The following is an 18,637-nucleotide window of genomic DNA, read 5'->3' as shown; positions in this document are numbered from 1 at the left end:
CCATTGGCCCATCTGGTCCAGATCCTGTTGCAATCTGAGGTAACCCTCTTCGCTGTCCACTACACCTCCAATTTTGGTGTCATCTGCAAACTTACTAACTGTACCTCTTATGCTCGCATCCAAATCATTTATGTAAATGACAAAAAGTAGAGGACCCAGCACTGATCCTTGTGGCACTCCACTGGTCACAGGCCTCCAGTCTGGGGCTGGGGCTGTTTTCCCTGGAGTGTCAGAGGCTGAGGGGTGACTTTATAGACGTTTATAAAATCGTAAGAGGCATGGTAAGGCTCAGGGTAGGGGAGTCGAGTAATAGAGGGCATAGGTTTAGGGTGAGAGGGGAAAGATATAAAAGAGACCTAAAGGGCAACTTTTTCACACAGAAGGTGGTACGTGTATGGAATGAGCTGCCAGAGGAATTGGTGGAGGCTGGTACAATTGTAACATTTAAAAGGCATCTGGATGGGTATGTGAATAGGAAGGATTTAGAGGAATATGGGCCAAGTGCTGGAAAATGGGCCTGGATTAGGTTGGGATATCTGGTCGGCATGGGCGAGTTGGGCCGAAGGGTCTGTTTCCATGCTGTACGACTCTATGATTCAATGACAGTAAGGAAGGAGCTAGGGAACTTGCGGCCAGGCACTAAGCAGGGAGTGCGCAATTGGGCACAAAGGAGGGATCTTACAGGTGGGCCCGAGGCAGGGAGCTTGCGTGTGGGCACCAGAGGTAGGGTGCTTGTGGCCAGTCACTAGGCCGGGAGCCTGGGAGTGGGAACCAAAGACAAACTCAAAGCAGAGTGCTCCTCCAGGTCCATTTGCACTTCCACAACCTCCCCCCAGTGCTCACTGTGCATTGAGCCATGCAACACCCTTCACCGTAATTCGTAGACAGGTGCAGGGGGAGGCCATTCGGCCCATCAAGCCTGCACCACCATTCAATACCATCCTGGCTGATCGTGCCATCTCCATCTCCCACTCCTTCTTTCTCTCCATTCCCCTCGATCCCTGTACCCGCAAGGGCCATGCCCAGCTCCCATCTTGAATTTACCAAATGAACAGGCCCCAACAGCTTCCTGTGGGAGAGAGTTCCACAGGTTCCCAACTCTCTGAGTGAAGGAATCCTTCCTCATCTCGGTCCTGAATGGCCTACCCCTTATTTGTAGACTGGGATCCCTAGTTCTGGACTTCCCCAACGTCGGGAACCACCTTCCCACCTCGAGCCCGTCCAGTCCCATCAGGATTTTATCCGTTTCTCTGAGATCCACCCCCCTCATTCCTCTGAACTCCAGTGAGTACAAGCCCAGTTGACCCCGTCTTTCCCCATAATGAGAGAGGAAAGGAGGGAAAGGCAGGAATCAACTGGATGGGCTGACATTGGAAGGGATCTAGATTAGAGTGGGGCTGGAAAAGCGCAGCAGGTCAGGCAGCATCCGAGGAGCAGGAGAATCGATGTTTCAGGCAAAAGCCCTTCATCAGGAATGAGCACGGGCTTTTGCCCGAAATGTCAATTTTCCTGCTCCTCGGATGCTGCCTGACCTGCTGCGCTTTTCCAGCACCACTCTAATCTAGGCTCTGATCTCCAGCATCTGCAGGCCTCACCTTCGCCTGGCATTGAAAGAGAGATGAACTAGAGAGAGGAGAAGAGTGAGAGAGAGCGATGGAGAGTGGAGGGGTAAGGAGGGGGGAGGAGAGAGCCAGAGGGCAGAGGAAGGAGGTAAAGAGGGCAGGACGTTGGGAGGGTGTATTGACATTCTGGTGAGGGAAGGATTGCAACAAATGCTCATGGGACTGATTCCTGGGATAACATGAACGAAACACAGTGCAGAACAGGAACAGACCTGTCAGCCCACCGCGGCTGTGCTGACCCTGTGTGCTCCATATCCCTCCATACCCTATTTCTGTTAAGCTGCCCTCTTAAATTTTGTGATTGTATCCCACTCCTCTGGCAGTGGGTTCCAGGCACTTAGCACCCTCTGTGTAAAACACAAACCTGCCCCTCACCCATTCCCCCCCACCCTTTTAAGCATACCCCCTTTTATCTTAAACCTATGTCCCCGAATAATGGACATTTCACTCCTGGGAAAAATACTCATTCTATCTACGCATCTCCTAATTATATAAACTTCTGTCGGGTCACCACCCCCCCCCCCCCCCCCTCATCCTTTGACTCTCAGGTGAAAAAACAAACCAAATTTGTCCAATCCCTCCTCAGGGCTGATACCCTCCAGATCAGGCAACATCCTGGTAAACCGTTTCTGCTCCCCTCTCCGCGTCCTCCTGGTAGCATGGCAACCAAAACTGGGCACAATATTCCTAACCGAAACGTTCTGTACGGCTGCAACACTCTTGTACTGTGTGCCCCGACTGATGAAGGCAATGCCTCCTTGACCACCTTACCCATTTGCATCGCCACCGTCAGGGAGTTGTGGACCCGTACGCCTAGATCCCTCTGTATGCTGACACTTCTAAGCGTTCTGCCTTTTACTGTATATATCCCTCCTGGATTACATCTCCCAAAATGCATCACCTTGCTTTTATAGAGTCATACAGCACGGAAACAGACCCTTTGGCCCAACCACTCCACGTTGACCGCGTTCCCAACTAGTCCCATATCCCTCCAAACATTTCCGATTCATCCGAATGTCTTTCGATCCGTGTAACCTTATCCACAACTTCCTTCGGAAGTCCATTCCACACACGAACCACTCTGCGTGTGAAATGTTGACCCTGTGTCTTTTTTAAAATCTTTCTCCTCTCACCTTTCAACGACGCCCCCTAGTTTTGAACTCACTGTCCCTGGGGGAAAAGACTCTTGTCACTCACTTTATCTCACGATTTTATAAACCTCTATCAGGTCACCCCTCAACCTCCTACGCTCCGGTGAAACAGTTCCGGCCTAACCAGCCTCTCCTGAGTACTCAAGCCCTCCAATCCTGGTAGATCTCCTCTGAACCCTCTCCTGCTTAATAATATCCTTCCTACTGTGAGATATTGTATAATGTGATATCGTTTCATAGGCTATCTTTATTGACTCACTCGCCGCTCATGATCTTCATTAATACCAGGTTCACACTCATTCTTTCCTAACCGTTTACTAGGAGAAAGTGAGGCCTGCAGATGCTGGAGATCAGAGTCGAGAGAGTGGCGCTGGAAAAGCACAGCAGGTCAGGCAGCATCCGAGGAGCAGGAGAGTCGATGTATTCCTGATGAAGGGCTTGGCCCGAAACGTCCATTCTCCTGCTCCTCGGATGCTACCTGACCTGCTGTGCTTTTCCAGCACCACTCTCTGATCTCCAGCATCTTCAGTCCCTGAGGGAGGCACGGTGGCTCAGTGGTTAGCTGACTGCTGCCTCACGATGTCAGGGACCCGGGTTCGATTCCAGCCTCGGGCGACTGTCTGTGTGGAGTTTGCATATTCTCCCCGTGTCTGCGTGGGTTTCCTCTGGGTGCTCCGGTTTCCTCCCACAGTCCAAAGATGTGCAGGTTAGAATAAATTGGCCATGCTAAATTGCCCAGATTTGTAGGTGCATTATTAAGGGGTACATTTTGGGGAATGGGTCTGGGTAGGTCACTCTTGAGAGGGTCAGTGTGGACTTGTTGGGCCAAAGGGCCTGTTTCCACACTGTAAGGAATCTAATCTCACTTTCTCCCATTATTTACTATAATATGATATCATTCACTCATAAAACCATGGTTCTGTAGTATTCAAATTTAAAAACCTTTCAAACCCCTGACTGCATTTCCCCACCCTTATCAGCATACAGAACAATACCATCCCCGTCAAGATTAGATTCCCTACAGTGTGGAAACAGGCCCTTCGGCCCAACCAGTCCACACCAACCCTCCGAAGAGTAACCCACCCAGACCCATTTCCCTCTGACCAATGCACCTAACACGACAGGCAATTTAGAATGGCCAATCCACCCCAACCTGCACGTCTTTGTGACTGTGGGAGGAAACCGGAGCAAACCCACACAGACACGGGGAGAATGTGCAAACTCCACACAGACAGTCGCCCCGAGGCTGGAATCGAACCTGGGTCCCTGCTGCTGTGAGGCAGCAGTGCTAACCACTGAGCCACCGTGTTTTGTTAGCATTTCTAACTTATTTAGAGCACATATTTTTACTAATGTTTATTCTTTTAGGACTAACACCTCCTAAGAATGCAAGCAGACCGGACAGACATCCCATCAGAAGCAGCAGCCAGCATTTAGCACGTTTGAACCCATCTCCTGCCTCCCAGTACAGAAGCCTTTCAAACTTTTGTGTCAGATACAAAATACAAAAATAAAAATAGCGATGGAATTTTAATATACGTTCGAACTGTGTAAAGGGGCTCTTGTTAGAACTGTACGGGGAGCTCCCAGGTTATGAACCGACCTCTGTAACACCTATTACTTTAAACAATCGAGTTACGTACGGTGTTTCTTATTAACGGACGGACGGACCACTTTGCACTGCGCGTTTTCAGCGGTTTGTTGGCCCCAGGGAGAACAATGCCACGCTGTCGTAATCATGGCTTCAAAGCCTAACTCTGATGGTGACGCATCAAAAGGGAAGATGCTAGAAACGAAATTGGAGATGCTCAAGCAATCAGAGAGAGGTGAAACGCCAGCAAACATTGGCAAAGCGTGAGGCACCAGACGGTCCTCGATCGGGATGATTACAAAGGGGAGAGGAATGGAGCATATAAAAGGCTCTGTCCCAATGAAGGTGACAATGATCACTGAACAGCGGTTTAATTATCGAAATGGAAAAGCTGTTGCTAATTTGGTTAGAGGATCAAAATCAGCGCAATATTCCGATCATCCTTGGCTCAGTGCCTTTTCAGTGATTTAAAAGCAGCCAGAGAAGGAGCTTGTGATGAAGGATTTGTTGCGAGTAGGGGTTGGTTCAACCGTTCCAAAGGGAGAGTAAAGTTACACAATGTTAAAGTGCAGGGATGAAAAGCAGTGAGTGCCAATCGAAGTGCTGCTAGAGAGTGTCTGGAAATGTTGAAAACAAATCATTGAAGAGGGCGGTTAAGTACCTGAGCAAATATTTAATGTAGACAATACCGGCTTCTTTCAGGAAAATAATGTCTGAAAGAACATACATTTCAAAAGAGGGAAAAACAGCTCCAGGGCTTAAGGCCATCTAAGGCTAGGTGAACATCATCCTTTGGTGGTTACACATCCAGGGACTCCAAGTTTAACCCTGTAGAACTTAGAACATAGAACATAGAAGAATACAGCGCAGTACAGGCCCTTTGGCCCTCGATGTTGCGCCGATCCAAGCCCACCTAACCTACACTAACCCACTATCCTCCATATACCTATCCAATGCCCGCTTAAATGCCCATAAAGAGGGAGAGTCCACCACTGCTACTGGCAGGGCATTCCATGAACTTACGACTCGCTGAGTGAAGAAACTTCTGTACTTCTGTATCGCTCCCTAAATCCGAGGGCACTCAGCCGAATCATCAAGACATCCCGTCCCATTATTTGGAAGGCAAACTCAAAAGCTCTCTTTGAAGATCGGTTCTGGAACTTTTCTGCTCCTGCTGCTGAATGTTAGTGCTTGGCTAAGACGACTCTTTTCAAAATTCTCCTTGTGCTTGACAACGCTCCCTGGAATGTCCTAGCACTTGACCCCGATGTAAAGGTCATCGTTTTACCCACCCAACGCCCCCACCCCGCGACTTCAGCCAACGGATCAGGGAACCATCACCTCCTTTAAGGCTGACTGTTTACTCTGGAGCAGTCAGGCCTACCCAAGGTGACGCAATGAGCTTAAAGGAGTTCTGGAGGAGTTACAACATCTACGATGGCTTCAAAAACATTGCAGACTCTTGGGAGGAAGTGAAGGAGACAAAGGTGAAAGGAGTCCGGAACAAACTGTTCCCCCCCAGTCCGCAGATGGTTTTACCGAGTTTCGAGGTGAGGACCTCGCCGAGGGAAGGCAAGCTGTGGTTGACATTGGGAATAAGCAACTGCAGTGAAACGTCAATGAAAATGGAGTCTTAGACGTGCGTGAATCCGATGCCAAAGAACTGACCTTATGGCGCTAGAGCAGCAGATGATAGCATTTGGTTAAGAAGGCCAGGATGTAGAAACCCCAGAACCCAAGAGGAGTTAGCCGAAGACTTACACCTCATTGAAACAAGGATGGCAAACTCAGAGGAGCAGGATCCTAATGCAGAAGGTTCACCAACATTTACTGGATAGATACCGATGGTCTCAATTGCTACAGGGCCATGTATAAGGAGAAAAACAAAAACCGCTTGTTCAAGACACACTTGATGTTTACTTGAAGAAATTGACTTCAGAAATACACCCCCCACTCTCCAGCAGCAGAATCAGACCCTGATTATCCAGGTCCATCCTCTCCAACACCAGGCCCATCCGCTCCAACACCAGGCCCATTCTCACCAACACCAGGCACACTCTCTCGAACATCAGGCCCATCCTTTCCAACATCAGGCACACCCTGTCCAACACCAGGCCAACCCTCTCCCACACCAGGCCCATCCTCTCCCACACCAGGCCCATCCTCTCCAACACAAGGCCCATCCTCTCCCACACCAGGCCCATCCTCTCCCACACCAGGCCCATCCTCTCCAACACAAGGCCCATCCTCTCCCACACCAGGCCCATCCTCTCCCACACCAGGCCCATCCTCTCCAACACCAGACCAACCCTCTTCAACACCAGGCCAACCCTCTCCAACAGCAGGCCCATCCTCTCCAACACCAGGCCAACCCACTCCAACTCCGGGCCTATCCTCTCCAACACCAGGTCCATCCTCTCCAACACCAGGTCCATCCTCTCCAACACCAGGCCCATCCTCTCCAACACCAGGTCCATCCTCTCCAACACCAGACCAACCCTCGTCAACACCAGGCCCATCCTCTCCAACACATGGCCCATCCTCTCCAACACCAGGCCCATCCTCTCCCACATCGGGCCCATCCTCTCCAACACCTGGCTCATCCTCTCCCATACCAGGCCCACCCTCTCCAACACCAGGCCCATCCTCTCCCACACCAGGTCTGTGCTCTCTAACACCAGGCCCAACCTCTACCACACCAGGCCCATTCTCTCCAACACCGGGCCCATCCTCTCCAACACCAGGTCCATCCTCTCCAACACCAGGCCCATCCTCTCCCACACCTGGTCCATCCTGTCCAACACCTGGCCCATACTCTCCAACACCAGGCCCATCCTCTCCCACACCTGGTCCATCCTCTCCCACACCAGGCCCATCCTCTCCAACACCAGACCCATCCTCTCCCACACCAGGCCCATCCTCTCCCACACCAGGCCCATCCTCTCTTACACCAGGTCCGTGCTCTCCAATACCAGGCCCATCCTCTCCCATACCTGGTCCATCCTGTCCAACACCAGGCCCATCCTCTCCCACACCTGGTCCATCCTGTCCAACACCTGGCCCATCCTCTCCCACACCAGGCCCATCCTCTCTTACACCAGGTCCGTGCTCTCCCACACCAGGCCTATCCTCTCCCACACCAGGTCCGTGCTCTCCAACACCAGGCCCATCCTCTCCCACACCAGGTCTGTGCTTTCCAACACCAGGCACAACCTCTACCACACCAGGCCCATTCTCTCCAACACCGGGCCCATCATCTCCAACACCAGGTCCATCCTCTCTAACACCATGCCCATCCTCTCAAACACCAGGCCCATCCTCTCCAACACCAGGCCAACCCTCTCCCACACCAGGCCCATCCTCTCCCACACCAGGCCCATCCTCTCTTACACCAGGCCAACCCTCTCCAACTCCTGGCCCATCCTCTGCAACACCAGGCCCATCCTCTCCAACACCTGGCCCATCCTCTCTCACACCTGGTCCATCCTCTCCAACACCAGGTCCTTGATCTCCAACACCAGGCCCATCCTCTCCCACACCAGGCCCATGCTCTCCAACACCAGGCCAACCCTCTCCTACACCAGGCCCATCCTCTCCAACACCAGGCCCATGCTCTCCAACACCAGGCCCATCCTCTCCTACACCAGGCCCATCCTCTCCAACACCAGGCCAACCCTCTCCAACACCAGGCCTACCCTCTCCAACACCTGGCCCATCCTCTCCAACACAAGGCCTACCCTCTCCAACGCCAGGCCAACCCTCTCCAACACCAGGCCTACCCTCTCCAACACCAGACCCATCCTCTCTTACACCAGGCCAACCCTCTCCAACCCCAGGCCCATCCTCTCCCACACCTGGTCCATCCTGTCCAACACCTGGCCCATCCTCTCCCACACCAGGCCCATCCTCTCTTACACCAGGTCTGTGCTCTCCCACACCAGGCCCATCTTCTCCCATACCAGGCCCATCTTCTCCCACACCAGGCCCACCCTCTCCCACTCCAGGCCCATCCTATCCAACACCTGGCCCATCCTATCCAACGAGGAGAAAGTGAGGTCTGCAGATGCTGGAGATCAGAGCTGAAAATGTGTTGCTGGAAAAGCGCTGCAGGTCAGGCAGCATCCAGGGAACGGGAGAATCGACGTTTCAGGCATGAAGAAGGGCTTATGCCCGAAACGTCGATTCCCTGTTCCCTCGATTCTCCTGTTCCCTGGATGCTCCCTGACCTGCTGCGCTTTTCCAGCAACACATTTTCAGCCCCCATCCTATCCAACACCTGGCCCATCCTCTCCCACACCAGGCCCATCGTCTCTTATACCAGGTCCGTGCTCTCCCACACCAGGCCCATCCTCTCCCACACCAGGCCCATCCTCTCTTACACCAGGTCCGTGCTCTCCCACACCAGGCCCATCCTCTCCCACACCAGGCCCACCCTCTCCCACACCAGGCCCATCCTCTCCCACACCAAAACCCATTCTGTCCATTACCAGACCCATCCTCCAATTAATAAAGTAATCTTTATTATTAATGAATGCTCCTTCTGGTATGCTCCAATCGTTTGGAATGAGAGTTAGTGTTAGCCTTTAATCATTCTCCTTTCCTTTCTCTCTGAACAGTTTAAGAAATGCTTGTTTCGTGTTTTTTATGCCTATATTAAGACAAACATTTGACAATTGATGCTCGATGTGGACCGCACGGATCTGTTCTGACTTAGATCCAAAACTCGACTTACGAACAGAGTTAAAAACAGACCTTATTCTTAACCCGGGGGCTGCCTGTGTTACAGGATTCTATTATCGCCTCGATCTTGTGCTGTGATTGCTGAATAAAAGAGGCTATTTTCACCACCCACCTGTTCCAGTCATTATTTGAACATAATCCCAAAATGGCAACATCCTGGTAAATCTCTTCTGAGTCCTCTCCTGCTTAATAATGTCCTTCCTATAACAGGGCGACCGGAGCTGGGCACAGTTACCCCAGAAGGGACCTCACCAGCCCAGTACTGTACAACCTCAACATGACATCCCACTCAACCAGATCATGGCTGATCTCTTCACTTGATGCCGCTGACCTGCACAATGCCAATGTGCCCTGATATCTTTAACAGGTAGAAATCAGTCAATCTCCGGTTTAAGCAGCCTGAACGCCATGGCCTTCACCCTCTCTGAGCAAAGACATCTCGGTCTGCCATTTACTTTGATCCGTCTCTCCGGCCTGGCCGGCTGCAGACCAATTGGAATGCGGTGACTGTATCTTCACTCTCAGAGAGGCCTCCAGCCCCAGACCAGGCCCAATCCTAGCACTGGGCGACGGGGATTATGGGCCAGGAGGAGGCCATTTTACTCCTCAAGCCCGACCCACCATGCAGCAAGATGGGCGGCACGGTGGCTCAGCGGTTAGCCTCCCGGCGCTAGGGACTCGGGTTCGATTCCAGCCTCGTCTGACTGTCTGTGTGGAGCTTGTATGTTCTCCTCGTGCACTGCATGGATTTCCTCCCATAATCTAAAGAGGTGCGTGAATTGGCCGTGCTGTTATCCAGAGTGTTCAGGGATGTGTAGGTTCGGTGCATTAGTCAGGGGTAAATGTAGAGTAATAGGGTAGGGGAATGGGTTTGGGTGGGATACTCTTCGGAGGGTCAGTGTGGACTCGTCGGGCTGAAGGGCCTTTTTTCATACTGTCAGGACTCTACAATATGATTCTATTCTCTGATATAAGATCATGGTCGATCTTCCACTTTGCCATTTTCCCTCGCTAGCTCTGAACCCTTCTTACGGCTGCCCAGATGAACCCGCCCAGCTCTCGGGCCTAGCTCTAACCTCTGGCAACCCTCCTCCCAATCCGTAGCCCACTACCACCGAAAGCAGTCGAGGCCAAAACATTGAACCTTTTCAAGATACAGTTCTTAGGTCGAAGGGTCTGGGGTGACAGCAGGAACAGGGGACTGAGAGAGATGGTCATAATGATTGATAAATCATCCGTAAGCTTACTAATCGGGCCTACCCCAACGTTCTCCTCCAAACCATTGAGCTACGGATCAGAAGCAACATGGGGTCCCTGCGCTGTGGAACACCACTGGTCACAAATCTCCAATCGGAAATACACCACAACTCTCTGAGAGCTATGACGAAGCCAATTCCAAATCCATTGTGCCAGTTCATTGCAGATCCCACGGGGCTCCACAATCAGCCTGCCATGAGGGACATTGTCAGAGGCCTTGCTGAACTACACGTAGGCAATATCCACCGTCCTGCCTCAGCAAGCACCCTTGTGACTTCCTCAAAATGAGTTCCTTCCAGAACTAGAGGGCATCATCTTTGAGTGAGAGGGAAAAGGTATAAAAGGGACCTAAGGGGCAACATTTTCACACAGAGGGTGGTACGTATGTGGAATGGGCTGCCAGAGGAAGTGGTGGAGGCTGGTACAATTGCAACATTGAAAAGGTAATCGTGATTTGGAGCTGCCGGTGTTGGACAGGAGTGGACAAAGTTAAAAATCATACAACACCAGGTTATAGTCCAACAGGTTGATTTGGAAGCACTAGCTTTCGGAGCGCTGCCCCTTCATCGGGTGGTTGTGGAGTATCTAAAAGCATTTGGAGCATTTAAAAGGCATCTGGATGGGTATATGAATAGGAAGGGTTTAGATGGATATGGCCCAAGTGCTGGCAAATGGGACAAGATTAGGTTGGGATATCCGGTCAGCATGGACGAGATGGACTGAAGGGTCTGTTTCCGTGCTGTACATCTCTATGACTCGAACTTTGTGAGGCATGACCTTCCCCAACAAAACCATGCTGCAAATGAGGAGAGACTTGATGAGTTTGGCTTGCATTCATTGGAGTTTAGAACAAATGAGGTGGATCTCATAGGAGCCCCCGCAATTCGAATAGGGAAACACTCATAGTACATTCCCAATGTCCAGAACCAAAGGGACACAGTCTAACGGTAGAGAGAAGGTCATGTCAGACAGAGGTGAGGAGAAAGATCTTCACCCAGACAGCCTGTGGAATCCACTGCCACAGACAGTAGTTAAGGCCAAAGCATTGAACCGTTCCAAGGTATTGCTCTTAGGTCGAAGGTTTTTCGGTGACAGGGGATTGAGGTAGATGGTCATAATGACTGACAAAGCAGGTTAAAAGGCCACAGGGCCTACTCCTGTTCACACTTATGAGGGAACTGGAACCGTGGCTTTAATTAGAATCTTTACAGTGTGGAAACAGACCCTTCAGCCCAACAAGTCCACACCGACCCTCCAAAGAGTAACCCACCCAGACCCATTCCCCTGACTCATACACATCCCTGAACACTATGAGCAATTTAGCACAGCCAATTCACCCTGACCTGCACATCTTTGGACTGTTAGAGGACTCGGGGGAAACCCACGCAGACACAGGGAGAACGTGCAAACTCCACACAGACGGTCGCCCCGAGGTTGGAATCGAACCCTGGTCTCTAGCACCGTGAGGCAGCAGTGCTAACCACTAAACCCTCCCTGTTTTCTGTGGGTCTCTGTACAAACAAGCTCAAACCAAACTTTGAGATTGCTTTTAAACACGTTTAGGAGATAATATAAAACTTGGTAAGTCTGTAGCATGTCACTGAGCTGTGCTGATTCCAACCTTCCAGCAGAGTCCGATCATGTGACCACTGCTTACCTCAGAGGCGCAGTCGCTAATGGAATGGAGTCAAGCACGGGAAGAGGAGAAAGTCAGGCTTCACCTGAGGCGAGTGGAAGGACAAGTGATTAGGAGGAAAGGAGAGAGAGAAGGGACGCGATAGGCTTACAGAGGCTGGGAATCCTACAGCGAGTACCTCGTCTCCTGTCTCCCCCAGAGCCTGTCCAACATCTACAACGGGCAAGCCAAGAGGCCCACTGCCTGGGTGTGTGAGGCCCCAACAACACTCGAGAAGCTCAACACCATCCGGGAGAAAGCAGCCCCCCCCCGCCCCCCCCCCCCTCCACTTGGACTGGCATCCATCCCCTCTGCCACCTCAGTTGCAGCAGGGTGTACCATCACCAAGATGCACTGCAGAAATTCTCTTCAGGCTTCTTAGACACCCCCCCTCCCAAAGCCATGACCACTTCCACCTGGAAGGGCAAGGGCAGCAGGTACATGGGGTCACCAGCCCCTCTCACCACGAGCTCCCACCCTGACCCGGAAATATATCGCCGCTCCGTCAGCTGGGTCAGAATCCAGGAATTGCCTCCCGAAGGGACATTGTGGGCCCTCCCTACAGCAGGAAGGCAGGAAGGCAGCTCACCCCCACCTTCTCAAGGGGGGCAACTAGGGGCGAGTGAACATTAAGGAACGGCAGCGAATTAGGGGTTGGTGAGTATCGTTTACAATTCTCGGAGTGAATATTGCCAACGTCTGGGATTGGGGATGTCAGTTCCCAGGTCTGTTTCCCAGTCTCTCTCTCTCTGTGAGGACTACGGATGCTGGAGATCAGAGTCGAGAGGGTGGTGCTGGAAAAGCACAGCAGGTCAGGCAGCATCCGAGGAGCAGGAGAACCGACGTTTCGGGCAAAAGCCCATCATCTGGAAACAGGGAGGGGCCATTCAGCTTTCCAAGCCCGTTATGTAGCACCAGCTGGTGGCCATTCAGCCCTTCAATCCTGTTCCAGGAAGAGGCAGATATCACTGAGCTTCTCACACCTCCTACGTAGGAAGAGACAGAGGCCATTCAGCCCTTGAATACTACTCCGGGAACAGCAAGGGATCACTGAGCTTCTCATGCCTCCTATAGATGAAGAGATGGAGGCCATTCAGCCCTTGAATACTACTCCAGGAACAGCTGGGGATCACTGAGCTTCTCACGCCTCCTACGCAGGAAGAGATGGAGGCCATTCAGCCCTTCAATACTGCTTGCCAGTAACAGAAGGAGGCCATTCAATACCCAGGGCCGGTGAAGTGCTAGCAGCTGACAGGTCCTCATTGTCCATTGCGTCTTTTACAAAGTCTATTCAGCCCCTCGGAACAGAAAGAGGCCATTCAGTTCCCCAAACTAATTGCCCCAGAGACAGGACAGTCATTGAGGCCCATGAATGTGTTACAAAGAGACGATTCTATCCCTTAAACTGATCACTTTGGATTAGATAACAGAGCATTTAGCCTCATCAGCTAAACGGACTGAAGCAACGGAAGTGCGTTCAGCCCATCGAAACTGTTTCACTATAGCGGAGAGATGTAGGAACAGGGCAGGGCCATTCTTTCAAACTTTCAAATGTCGTTGAGTCGGGACAGCAGGATTGAGGCTATTCATGCCCCTTCAGTCTGTCAGACTGGAGCAGAGGTGGCTCAGTGGTTAGCACTGCTGCCTCACAACATCAGGGACCCGGGTTCGATTCCAGCCTCGGGTGACCGTCTGTGTGGTGTTTGTACATTCTCCCCGTGTCTGCGTGGGTTTCCTCCGGGTGCTCCGGTTTCCTCCCACAATCCAAAGATGAGCAAGTCAGGGTGAATTGGCCACGCTAAATTGCCTGTAGTGTTCAGGGATGTGTTGCATTAGTCAGGGGGAAATATAGAGCAATGGGATAGGGAAATGCATTCGGGTGGGATACTCTTTGGAGGTTCAGTGCAGATTTGTTGGGCTGAATGGCCTGTTTTCACACTGTAGGGATTCACAACAGTCTGAATTCTTCAATCGCATTACAGCTTCCCTTGTTTAAGGTAAAATCGATTATCCGAATGAAATAGTGCCCACTCATCTCGTTTGGTTAATTGAAGGTCCTCTGCACTTGTTTCCAGTCAAGTCTCACCCAGCACATACCCCCCTGCTATCGACAGAACAGCTTTCCCCGCTGCTGGAGTAAAGCAGCTGTGTAAACACCACACACAAAGAGGCGCAGCAAACCGGAAGAACTGATGATCCTGAAAATCCAAGCAGAAGTAGCTGGACAAGCTCAGCAGCATCTGTGGAGAGAAGGTAAGTTAAGGTTTCAGGTTCAGAAGGATGCAGTTTGATGCTAAGCTATGGTGATCTGTTCCGGAGTCTTTGGTTTCAGAATGGTCATTTTCGCATTTCAGTGCTGCAGTCAAAAATACAGAAAAATAACATTGTCCAACTGGAAAATGATTTTTCAAAATCTGTAACCTGCAAATGATTTAGTAACATGCAAATTAATATTTCTCAACACTTTCCTTTACTGGTCAGAGTATTGAGTAAAGGAGTTGGGAGGAGATGTTGCCGCTGTACAGGACATTGATTAGGCCACTGTTGGAATATTGCGTGCAGTTCTGGTCTCCTTCCTATCGGAAAGATGTTGTGAAACCTGAAAGGGTTCAGAAAAGGTTTACAAGGATGTTAGGTGAAAGTGAGGACTGCAGATGCTGGAGATTACAGTCGAGAGTGTGGTGCTGGAAAACTACGGCAGGTCAGGCAGCATCCAGGGAGCAGGAGAGTCAACGTTTCAGGCAGAAGTCCTTCATCATTCCCGAAACGCCGATTTTCCTACTCTTCAGATGCTGCCTTACAAAGATGTTGCCAGTGTTGGAGGATTTGAACCATGGGGAGAGGCTGAATTGGCTGGGGCTGTTTTCCCTGGAGTGTTGGAGGCTGAGGGGTGACCTTATAGAGGTTTACAAAATCATGGAAAGGGTAAATAGACAAGGTCTTTTCCCTGGGGTGGGGGAGTCCAGAACTAGAGGGCAGAGGCTTAGGGTGAGAGGGGAAAGATATAAAAAAGACCTACTTTTTCACACAGAGGGTGGTACGTGTATGGAATGAGCTGCCAGAGGATGTGGTGGAGGCTGGTACAATTGCAACATTTAAGAGGCATTTGGATGGGTATATGAATAGGAAGGGTTTGGAGGGATATGGGCCGGGTGCTGGCAGGTGGGACTAGATTGTGTTGGGGTATCTAGTTGGCATGGACGGGTTGGGCCGAAGGGTCTGTTTCCGTGCTGTACATCTCTAAACTCTAAATGAATTTGTAACGTCAAAATGAATATTTCTCGACAGCTAAGACTGAACTTTCTCGACTCATGAGAGAGTCTTAACCAGTTTCTCAAGAGACACTCAGCCAAAGTCATGTGCGTTGTTAAAATAATAATAGACAAATGCATGTGTTCAGAAATAAAGTGCCCAGTTTGAGTTTTGTGATTTGACGAAGGAGGCAGAGTAGACAATGTGTTAAACCTGCTTACACTGACTCATCACTTCCAATTTCTATCCAATGTTTGCTCTCTTTTCTTGAATCTTTCACTAAATAACTTAGCTCCTGACATATCATTTGCATACTCCACGATGAGTGTCTCACAGTTATTTACCGAAACTTCATCCACGTGATCAAGGTCACACCAAATAAATCCAAATATGTTGTTAACCTGAAATCGCCTCTGATACCGCTGAGTCATACTGCCACCCGAGATCTCCTTGCTGTTGTTCTGCTTGCCTCAGCATCAGCCTCGTGTTCTCTCGAAAGCTAAACAATGTTTTGTCTTGTGATGAGGTTCTGACAGGGGTTTCCATCTCAATTTCAATCGTCTTTGGTTTTGTCTTAACGCTGTCTTTTCCTCCTCAGGGTCTTGTCTGTCAATCTTCCAAAGCCCTCACTGTAAACATCTAGCCATTCTCTCATCTACTTGCTCGGACTTTCCCTACAGTGTGGGAGCAGGCCATTTGGCCCATCGAGTCCACATCAAGTCTCTGGAGAGCATCCCAGCGGATCCACCCATTACTACGGCCCTGCATTTCCCACGGCTAGCCCACTTAGCCTGCACACCCCTGGCCATTACAGGGTGATTTAGCACGGCCAATCCACATCTTTGGGAGGAAACCCACACAGACACGGGGGAGAACGTGCAAACTCCACACAGACGGTCACCCGAGGCTGGAATCGAACCCAGGCCCCTGGCGCTGTGAGGCAGCTGTGAGTCACCGCGCCACATTATCACACAGCTGTGGAGTAGGTGGGATTTGAACCTCTAATCCAGAGGTGAAGACACTGTTCCTGTGCCACAGGAGCCCTTAAGGTGTTTGGAAATGACTTGTTGCGATATATTTCCAGCCCAGGTGGGACTTGAACTCGGTTCAAAGCCTGTTCCCACTACCCATAAGTCCCCAGTAGCCATCACCTCTTTCCTCTGTCACCCTCAACTCTCCTGTTCCCTTTCACTCCCGGTCTTCCTATTCCCCACTCTCCTGGTATTTGGAAACAGCAGGACTATCCTCTGAGCAGAAATCAGTTGAATTGCATTCAGTAGAGGATGAGAGGGGATCTGATTGCAACATCCAAAATTCTGACAGGGCTGGAAAGGAGAGATGCAGGGAAGATGTCTGCTCTGATTGGGGAATCTAAAACCAGCGATCACTGTCTCAGGATACAGGGTAGAAAAGGTCAAGGGGTATCCCCAACGCATTAAGTCATAAACAGCCTCATGATGGTGGGGATTGGACATGGTCAGCCGGGCACTAGGGGGCACTCTCCATATGAGGGGTGAGGAGCCAAGGACTGGGGAACCCACTGCTCGACTCTTCCCCAAACCCAAGCAGAAATCGCTGGAAAAACTCAGTGGAGGGAAATCCAAGTTAACGTTGCAAATCCGGTGACCCTGAAGAAGGGTAACTGGACATGAAGCGTGAACTCTGATTTCTCTCCACAGATGCCGCCGGATCTGCTGAGTTTTTCCAGCGATTTCTGTTCTCGTTTCAGATTTCCAGCACCCGTGGTTCTTTCATTTTTTTTTGTTGTTTCGGTCTCTTTTTGCCACCCCCTTCCCTCCCCCAAAAGGGGTGCTTATCTCCTCCAGGAACGAGAGAGAGAAGGGATACAGTAGTGGGTGGCCCAGTTGTAACTGTTGGTGCAGGTGGAGGGCTGTCCCAGGCGAGTGAGGGGGCAGCACATCGGGCATGCAGGGTCAGCGTTCTCGGGGGGGCTGGTGGTAGCGGTGGGTTGGGGTGGTGACTGGGCAAGGTTTTTTGGGAGGCAATCAGAGTCTTCGGGGGACGTGGGTGCAGCAGCAGAGACAGAGTGAGCGTGAGATACCGGACGATGCTCTTTGACCTTATTCCCACAGCGCTGGGCATTCCTCTCAGTGGTCGACATGGCACTGACCCAGTGTGGCCACTTTGGATCAGGCTGGCATGCTAGGAACTGTGAGCTTGCTGCTCCTTCAACAAGGTTATATTATCCTTGGGTTCTTTCAAGAGGGGTTATAAAAGGTAGAGGTTCCGATTTGTCTGGGTTTGGAGACCTTGCTAATAATGGCTAACTAACTTCAGTTACTAGTGGTGTTTTGGGGCCACTGCTGTTTGTCATGTTAGCACTGCTGCTTCACAGCACCAGTGTCTCAGGTTCGATTCCAGCCTCGGGCAACTGCCTGTGTGGAGATTGCACATTCTCCCTGTGTCTGTGTGGGGTTTCCTCCAAGTGCTCCGGTTTCCTCGCACAGTCCAAAGACGTGCAGGTTAGGGTGAATTGGCCGTGCTAAATTGCCCATAATGTTAGGTGCATTAGTCAGAGGGAAATGGGTCTGGGTGGGTTACTTTTCAGAGGGTTGGTGTGGACTGGTTGGGCCGAAGGGCCTTTTTCCGCACTGTAGGGAATCTAATCTAATCTAAATGACCTGGACGAGGGCGTAGAAGGATGGGTTAGTACATTTGCGGGTGAATGGAGTTGTGGATGGTGTCAAAGGATGTTAGATAAGCTGCAGAGCTGGGCTGAGAGGTGGCAAATGGAGTTTAATGTGGAAAAGTGTGAGGTGATTCACTTTGGAAGGAGTAACAGGAATGCAGAGTACTGGGCTAATGGTAAGATTCTTGGTAGTGTAGATGAACAGAGACATCTCAGTGTCTATGTACATAGATCCCTGAAAGTTGCCACCCAGGTTGATAGGGTTGTTAAGAAGGCGTACGGTGTGTTAGCTTTTATTGGGAGAGGGATTGAGTTTCGGAGCCATGAGGTCATGCTGCAGCTGCACAAAATTCTGGTGTGGCTGCACTTGGAATATTGCGTACAGTTCTGGTCACTGCATTATAGGAAGGATGTGGAAACTTTGTAAAGGGTTCAGAGGAGATTTGCCAGGATGTTGCCTGGTATGGAGGGGAAGTCTTACGAGGAAAGGCTGCAGGAACAGAGGCTGGTGTTTGTTGGAGAGAAATTGGAGAGGTGACTTAATTGAGACATACAAGATAATCAGAGGGTTAGATAGGGTGGACAGTGAGAGTCTTTGTCCTCGGATGGTAAGGGCTAGCACGAGGGGACATAGCTTTAAACTGAGGGGTGATAGATATAGGACAGATGTCAGAGGTAGTTTCTTTACTCAGAGAGTAG

At 50.8% G+C, this 18,637-nt stretch overlaps 1 protein-coding gene across 1 annotated transcript; it reads left to right on the top strand.

Annotated features, from left to right (window-relative positions):
- The first annotated feature begins 5,761 nt into the window (after positions 1–5,761).
- Positions 5,762–9,611, top strand: LOC122544412 (vegetative cell wall protein gp1-like). The gene is made up of 5 exons (XM_043683660.1): positions 5,762–5,936; positions 6,836–7,507; positions 7,676–7,864; positions 8,117–8,413; positions 9,472–9,611. The coding sequence occupies exons 1-5, from the start codon at positions 5,762–5,764 to the stop codon at positions 9,609–9,611; spliced, it is 1,473 nt and encodes a 490-aa protein (XP_043539595.1).
- The last annotated feature ends 9,026 nt before the right edge of the window (positions 9,612–18,637 follow it).

This window comes from Chiloscyllium plagiosum, chromosome 48, assembly GCF_004010195.1.
Source record: "Chiloscyllium plagiosum isolate BGI_BamShark_2017 chromosome 48, ASM401019v2, whole genome shotgun sequence".
NCBI classification, from domain to species: Eukaryota; Metazoa; Chordata; class Chondrichthyes; order Orectolobiformes; family Hemiscylliidae; genus Chiloscyllium; species Chiloscyllium plagiosum.
This window is presented reverse-complemented; position numbering and strand designations above follow the sequence as displayed.

Excerpts from the sequence above, each read along its gene's own strand:
- LOC122544412 (XM_043683660.1), top strand. The coding sequence starts at position 5,762 with ATGAGCTTAAAGGAGTTCTGGAGGAGTTACAACATCTACGATGGCTTC. Across the intron at positions 5,937-6,835 it reads GAGGACCTCGCCGAGGGAAG|GTCCATCCTCTCCAACACCA; the intron begins GCAAGCTGTGGT and ends CTCCAACACCAG. Across the intron at positions 8,414-9,471 it reads ATCCTATCCAACGAGGAGAA|GTAGAAATCAGTCAATCTCC; the intron begins AGTGAGGTCTGC and ends TATCTTTAACAG.